This window comes from Pantherophis guttatus, chromosome 2 (assembly GCF_059756535.1).
Source record: "Pantherophis guttatus breed Tessera chromosome 2, ASM5975653v1, whole genome shotgun sequence".
In the NCBI taxonomy this organism is placed as follows: Eukaryota; Metazoa; Chordata; class Lepidosauria; order Squamata; family Colubridae; genus Pantherophis; species Pantherophis guttatus.
Window position 1 is genome coordinate 193321497 of NC_142064.1, and position 7758 is coordinate 193329254.

At 37.6% G+C, this 7758-nt stretch overlaps 1 protein-coding gene across 1 annotated transcript; it reads left to right on the forward strand.

The window, feature by feature from the left end:
* The first annotated feature begins 32 nt into the window (after window positions 1-32).
* On the forward strand, window positions 33-6334 carry LOC117660573 (uncharacterized). The gene is made up of 4 exons (XM_034408737.3): window positions 33-97; window positions 2462-2605; window positions 4399-4896; window positions 5383-6334. Exons 2-4 carry the CDS (start codon window positions 2471-2473, stop codon window positions 5641-5643), a joined length of 894 nt encoding a protein of 297 aa, XP_034264628.1. The 5' UTR covers window positions 33-97; window positions 2462-2470; the 3' UTR covers window positions 5644-6334.
* The last annotated feature ends 1424 nt before the right edge of the window (window positions 6335-7758 follow it).

A 7758-nucleotide genomic window follows, 5' to 3' on the forward strand; every position in this document is an offset into this window, starting at 1 on the left:
CTCCCTTGGAATCTTATTTATGACCTCACACAAGAGTACAAACTGCTTCTTTGATATCACAGCTGAAACTTTCCATTATTCACAGCTTTAACAGGAGGTAAGCATGGAAAGAGACTATCTACTTATCTCTAAAGCATATGATTTACGGACAAAATTTAGAGACACACAATTAAGGTTGAAATGAAATGAAGTTTCATAAGAAATGAAATGAAGTTATGTGATTAGATTCTAAACCTCCCAACCCCTTGAGCTGAGATACCCTTTTAACTTCTTCGTCTCATGATAAACTTTAAAAAGTGTGAGTTTTTACTGCATACTAAAATCTTTACAGGATTAACTGAAACAGCCTTCAATGAAATACTGCTCCAAAAATTATAATTGGTAGGGAAAATAAAGAGTTGTTTAGGAATGGATATAAGTCAAAATTTTCAAATATAATCCTATGTGAGGAAAAAAACGGTCTTTCAATGTTCCTGTAAAATACAACTATATATTAAAATTATTATTATAGCTGAAAGAAGATCAGATTCATTTTGTTACCACTTAGAAAATAATATAGAAACTTCATCAATAATTTAAAGATGGATTGAGCTATGCACATTTCTTAGCCTTCAGCTCATTTAAGCTCTCTCATATGCAAACATAATGGCTACAAACACTGAGCTCATTAAACACTGATTTAAATATCTGCTAGGTTAAATGGTAATGTTTGACTGTGGTAAACTGTGACTTGCTTTCATTGCAAGTGCACTTTTGAGATGGATAGGAAGGCACCAAAGAATCTAATTTCCAGTGGTGAAATCCAATTTTTTTTACTACCAGTTCTGTGGGCATGGCTTGGTGGGCATAGTGTGGCTTGGTGGGTGTAGCAGGGAAAGTATACTGCAAAATCTCCATTCCCAACCCTCTGGGGCCAGCCAAAGGTGGTATTTGCCGGTTCTCCGAACTACTCAAAATTTCTGCTACTGGTTCGTCGAACTGCTCAAAATTTCCGCTACTGGTTTTCCAGAACCTGTCAGAACCTGCTGGATTTCACCCCTGCTAATTTTCCTGCATGCCCTTCAGAATATTAAAATTGTTTGTAGGGCAGAGAAAAATTGCAAACTGGATTAAACAAAGAAAGTATCCTGGAAAAAGTTATGGGATAATGTTTATAGGCATGGGTAAAACTATTTTAAATCAGTGAGCAATACGGTACCATAAATAGATTTATGCACACCTGATGGAAAAATGGAAATCTATAATATGCTATTCGGACTGCTTTGCATTCAGCAACCACCATTTCCATGGATGATTGAACTGAGCACTGGAAAGCTAAGAACAATGAAGGAAAGAGCAACAACAAATGGAAATATGAAATTAATTTAGAGTTAACAACAGCTGTATATTTTTCTGCTTTGCAAGTAATGATCGAGAATTGAATCCAGAAACATTCCTCGGCTGAAGTAGCAGGACTTAATTTCATGAAACACAAACACAAACACACACGGAGACTTACTATTTAGATGCTAACAAGCCTTCTAGTTTGACCACATTGTTCTCCTTCTCTATTTCATGAGGGAGTCCTACTGTTAAATCTTTATATCACTTAAATATTCCTCGCCTATGTGAGGTTCATGCTTAACTCTGGGAGCAGAGTCCATCAATAGAATATTGTCACTTATGACCTTCTCAACTGGATGGCTTAAAAAGTGATATTTTTAAATCTATTCCCACGGAGCAATTGTATTCTTTTCTAAAATGACGTTCTTTCTTCTCTTTTTAATATTGTGAAGCTATTTAGGATCATTATGCAATTGGGCGGCTTAGAAATTTGATAAATAAGTTCAGCACCATATATTCCCATCCTATTCTCTCACAATTTCCAAAATAATTGTTAGTCAAACAAGTGTGGTTGTAAGAAAGACTTATAGCTACGGGATCAACTCTTCTCCTAGATCTCTACTAAGGACTCAGTCCAGAGATTTTGTGCAATTGATATAAAGTTTACAATTAGATAATCCCTTTTCCAACCCCATATAGAATAGCAGAAATAATCCTTTCAACACTCCTGTTCAGTGGTGGGTTCAAAAATTTTTACTACCGGTTCTGTGGGTGTGGCTTGGTGGGTGTGGCAGGGGAAGGATACTGCAAAATCCCCATTTCCTCCCAATTAGCTGGGACTTGGGAGGCAGAGAATAGATGGAGGGGTGGGGCCAGTCAGAATTTTTACTACCGGTTCTCTAAATTATTCAAAATTTCTCCTACCGGTTCTCCAGAACTGGTCAGAACCTGCTGAAACCCACTTCAGCTCCTATTCAATTGGGATGAATATACAAAGATGTTAAATATCCTGGAGGCTCCAATATGGAAGACCTTTGATACTAGGCAATACATTGTTATATCCAATGTCCGGGCTTTTAGAGCTGTACTGATTTCTAAATAAATTATTTTGTTTTGATATTTTTTGTCCATCTTAAAGCTGGTCAGGATGAAAAAGGAGAATAATGTAGAAGCGAATGTGATGATACATGAAAAGGCCTACAGCAAAAAAATGAGATACAAATTAATGAAGAGACAAACAAAAAATGGAATTTCTCCATGGCAGAAAATTGAGAATAGAAAGGTATGAGATATGTTCTCAGACTCAGTATTAGAAGCAGAAGGTCTTTATTTTTAAAAAAATTCTCTACCAGCATTTTAAACATTTATTTGTTACAATTATACTCTGCCTTTTCTTCAGAAGTATAAGGTAGCATACTTAGCATATGAGCCTCGGCTACAGTACTGCAGGCTACTTCTGCTGACTGCCGGCTGCCTGTAATTTGGCAGTTCAAATCCTACCAGGCTCAAGGTTGACTCAGCCTTCCATCCTTCTGAGGTCGGTAAAATGAGGACCCAGATTGTTGGGGGCAATATGCTAACTCTGTAAACCGGTTAGAGAGGGCTATAAAGCGGTATATAAGTCAAAGTGCTATTGCTATCTCCTTCTCTCAATTTTCCCACAACCACCACACTAGTTAGGCTGGGTTGAAAGACAGTAACTGGTGCAAAGTCACTTCCTGATCTCCTGTGGCTGAGAATGACCTGGGGTGTCACTGAGGCCAATCTAACCCCTCCTCCATTTCTATTCTAACTATTGCTTTCTTGCACAAAATGCTGCATCCTACTTATTGAATTAACTTAACTTACTGAAACTTATCAACAGACAAAATATGATAGTTTTTTTCAGAATGAGTGGGAAGTATTATATGTTCTTTTGCTTTAATTTTCCAGTGTACTTTCTCTTGTATTATCTCTCTGTGTCTTTCTTTCTCCAACATTATAAACCTAGATGACATTTGCACAATATTCTAAATAAAGGAGTGAGAGGAAAGATAAAGATTCCAATTTCTCTTATACATTCCATTAGAATTAAATGCAAGTAGTCCTCAACTTCCAACCACAATGGAGCCCAAAATTTATGTGGCTAAGTGAGAAATTTGTTAAGTGAGTTTTGCCTCATTTTACGATTTTTCTTGCAACATTTGTTAAGTGAATCACTGCAGTTGTTAAATTAGTAACTCGGTTGTTAACTGAATCTGGTTTCCCCATTGATTTTACTTGTCAGAAGGTCACAAAAGGTGATCACATGACCCCGAGACACTGCAACCATCATAAATGTGAGTCACTTATTGAGCATTCAAATGTAAATCATGTGACCATGGGGATGCTGCAATGGTCATAAGTGTGAAAAATGGACATAAGTCACTTTGTTCAGTGCCGTTGTAACTTCAAATCAGAGGTGGTATTCAGCCAGTTTGGACCGGTTTGGGAGAACCGGTAGCGGAAATCGTGAGTGGGCCTGCCCCCCGCCCCCCTGCCCCAGCTCTATGCCATCCTATTTAGGCACATTTTTGAGGCGGAGCACATGGGTGGAAGGCGCATGTGTGAGCAAAGCAAGCAAGTGTGCACACAAAGCGAGCGTGCGCACATGCGGCAAACCGGTGGTAAGAAAATATGAAACCCACTGCTGCTTCAAATGGTCACTTAGTGAACTGTTGTAAGTTGAGGACTACCTGTAGATCATGTTTGATACCACTCAGTTTCCAATCAATAGAATATTTAGGATTCCACTGAAGAGAAATAACTGCACCAGTAATATATTGCAAGTAAAGCATTCTAGATTCTGTGATTCCTGATAAAAGCTGGAGGAAAATTGGCTTTTTAATCAACTAATGTTGGAGCCTTCATCCATACTAGTGAACCAAGTCATTTCTGCATTTATAGGAAGGCACTCATCATTAAACTAAACTAGGTCTCCCAATGGCTTCTAAGGGGAAAGTGATACCTAAACTCATTTTCCATCCCACTGATTATCCTTCACACTTTGAAATAATACATTACAGAATTTTGTCTTCATCTGTCAATATCTTCTAGAATGGCGTCCACAGTCTTCAGGAAAGAAATGAAAGCCCTCCAACATTAATCCATCCAGAAACTTCAAAACTCCTACCACTGTCAACTGAAGATGGTGCTGAGGATTTCAATATCGAGTTGACACATTTTAATGACCTTGTCAGGTCCAACCCAACAACCTGTTCTGAATACATGCCTTATTATAGAACTGATACCAATCTTGTGGAAAGCCCTTCCTGCCTCAACTCCGAAGTGAACCAGAACAGCCCAGAAGGAGAAGATAGAGTTCAAAGCAATTGCTGTGTTTTTAAGTTAAAACACAAAGAAGAGTTCACAAATGAAAGAGAGCTCGACACTGAATATTTCCCATATTATCGAACATATGAAGAATATTTGACCAGCTCAAATCCCTCTGAAGAAATTAAAAGTAGAGAGCAGAATGAAGAGGCTACCACTAACAGTGATGAAAAAATAAGGAGTGAAGCTGTCTCTAATGCTGAGACTGAATATGCTAATACAGTAAGTTGCATGAGAATGGCAAAACTTATTTATATTTGATCCAGTGGAGTAACTTTCCCAATGTGGTGATAAATTTATTATTAAATTTATTCTAGAATTTACAGCCAGCAAAATTGCAAAATTGTATTACAACTACTTTTTTCAAAGAAAAAGTGAAAATTACCAATATGGAAAGTGTACTTTCTATTCACTTGGGGAATTGGAATTAAGGCATTTAATTATTTTTACAGATAATTCTTCATTTTCAAATTTAGCAGTCATTACAATATTTTATATTTTTATAACTATCACAAATCCTTTCAATTCATTTTAAAAATTGAGAAGTCTTCTTCCAACACGGGTTAGACACCTATAGTTTGGTAATCCTGCTCTTTCTATAGATATTTTGAAAGGCTGCCCCATTTCAATTTTAAGACACATTTTAGGAACTAGTTGTTAGTTCACATAAAACCCATTTTGACAATTTGTCCATTTTTTTGTTTTTAGGACTTTCAGGAAAGCAGTATAGCAAATGAAGATACTGGCCAATGTCTTGAGAATTTTGATTTCACTGAAACCCTTTTATCCACTAATTCCACAATAGATTCTGGTGATTCTGAGAATTTTCTCTTAGAAGAAATATTAAGCCGGAATCAATTACCTTCCTCTTCCAATGGCTATTTTCCATACTATCGGACATATGGTAAATTAATTGTTACTTCAAAACACTTAATTAACTTCAGCCCTAGTGGCAATACACTGGGATAGTTTGAGATGAAAAGGGAAGATATTAGAAAGGGAAGCAAATCCATCTGTCCAGTGTGTTGACTCCAGTGAGACAGAAGTCACGGGCATTGTTTTAAAGAAGTTTGCCTTATTACAGCCTAATTATAATTAATACTTAAATCTTCATTTATGAAATTGTTATAGAATCTCAGGGGATGTTTTTTAAAGAACTTAGATATATGAGTTTTATTTGCAGTTTTATTTATTTATATTAATTTTTGCAGTGGACGGACAACAGTGAAAATGAAAAAAAAAAGCTCTTTCTTTATCAGAGGCTAAAGAAGGCAAAAAATCAGTTAACAAGGGAGAGAGGTTTGTTGTCCTGATTGGACATGTTCTCAGATAAGGATGATTTTTTTTTTAATTGTTAAAAATAATATGAGATTCCAGATTGAAAGATTCCTTTCCTCTATATACACTCCATCCATGGAAAGGTAACATGTTTTTTTAAATAATAATAATAATAATAATAGAGTTCAAATGTAAAAGATGGAAAGTGAGATGCTGTAGATGAAAGTGAATGTGCAATACATAATTCAGCAGCAACTAATTTTATTTTTGTATCTTAATTTATTTAATTTCATATATCATCAATTCCACCAGAAATGGTCCCTGAAAGCCTACCCTTCTCTGTAAGCCCAATTCCACCAAATAAAAAGGAAACCAAAAAGATTTTTCTGTACATCAGCTATTTATTTTTGCTGACAACAAGTCTCTGCTTCCATAGATTTTGAAGGTTTTTTTTTTTCTATTTATTTTAACTTTGGCTATCACAAAGGGAATTAACTTTTGGGGAAAGGGATCTGGTTTAGCTCCTGACACTCAACCAGAGGCTTGGGTAGGTCTCCCAATGTTGCTTTTCCATCAACTGTTTGCACCTGGAGTAAATGTATCCAACCATATCCTTTAGGGCAGTATTCAAACTTGGGCTTCCTACAACTCCCCAACTGGCCAGAATTGAGAATTCTGAAGATTGAAGCTCACACATTTGATGTTAAGGAAATCATGCTCAATAGAAGAAAGAAGGCTTTTCATTGGCTTTTGTTTAGTTTTATCCCTGGGTTTTATCCCTGGGATTTGCAAAATATCCAGAGGAAATTTGGTGGGCAAGACTTTACTTGGGTTTTAATAAACTGAAGCAGATGGACAGCCTATAGAAGCTGAAGATAAGAGAATACATTTGTTTCCACCCTACCCTATGAGAATAATCTAAAGGGAAGGATGAATATAGATAGTTATCAGCCTAAAGTGAGGGTGATAAATTGTCCTCAACTTACGACCACAATCGAGCCCACAATTTCTGTTGCTAAAGTCATGATCTCATGCCTTGATCGCATTCAGAAATGGCAATGAGGGGAAAGTTCTTTTGGGAAGTCTAAGTCTGGTGCAGTGCTGCACAACTGAGGCTGATCCTGAGTTGGAGCACCTAAAAGTGATCGATGGAAATCTTCCCTAGGGATTGTGATGATCCAGGACAAGGTACGAAGGCCACACAGCCAGCCGAGAGTTCAAACTCCCTTTTAATGCTCCAACTTTCCCCCAAATGCTCCCACATTCTTGGCAAGTCCTAGAGCAAAGAGCACATGCACCTACACGGCAGCCTCTGGCTGCTTGCAGTCCAGCAAAGCAAGGGAACAGGGAAATGAGTCCACAAAGCAAACAATGAATCCATGAAGCAAGGAAGAAGCAAGAAATCCTGCAAACTCCAAATGTCTGCAACAGCACACAAAACTCTACCAATTCAGCATTTATTCTTGACAAACTCCCCTCCCCAAAGCATCTCCCTAAATCTCAGTTCCCAGGTGTGCCTTGTCACACACCTGACAAGGGGCGGGGCACTCTCCTTCTGAGTCATTGGGTTGGCCTGCACTGTTCTGGCCTTCTCTCCACTCTCTGTGCTTGGGGATCAGGAGGGGATGGTCCTTGCTCATCATCTGAGCTCTGTCAATCCTCATTTCCTCTTGGTCATCCTGCCCCTGTTCCTCCTTGCTAATGTAAGGTCCCAAAATACACTTGAGTCACCAGAATGCCAAAGAGAGAGACTCAAGACGAGGCTTGCAAAAAAAAACAGATTTTATTTATGGCCAAAAACAAAAT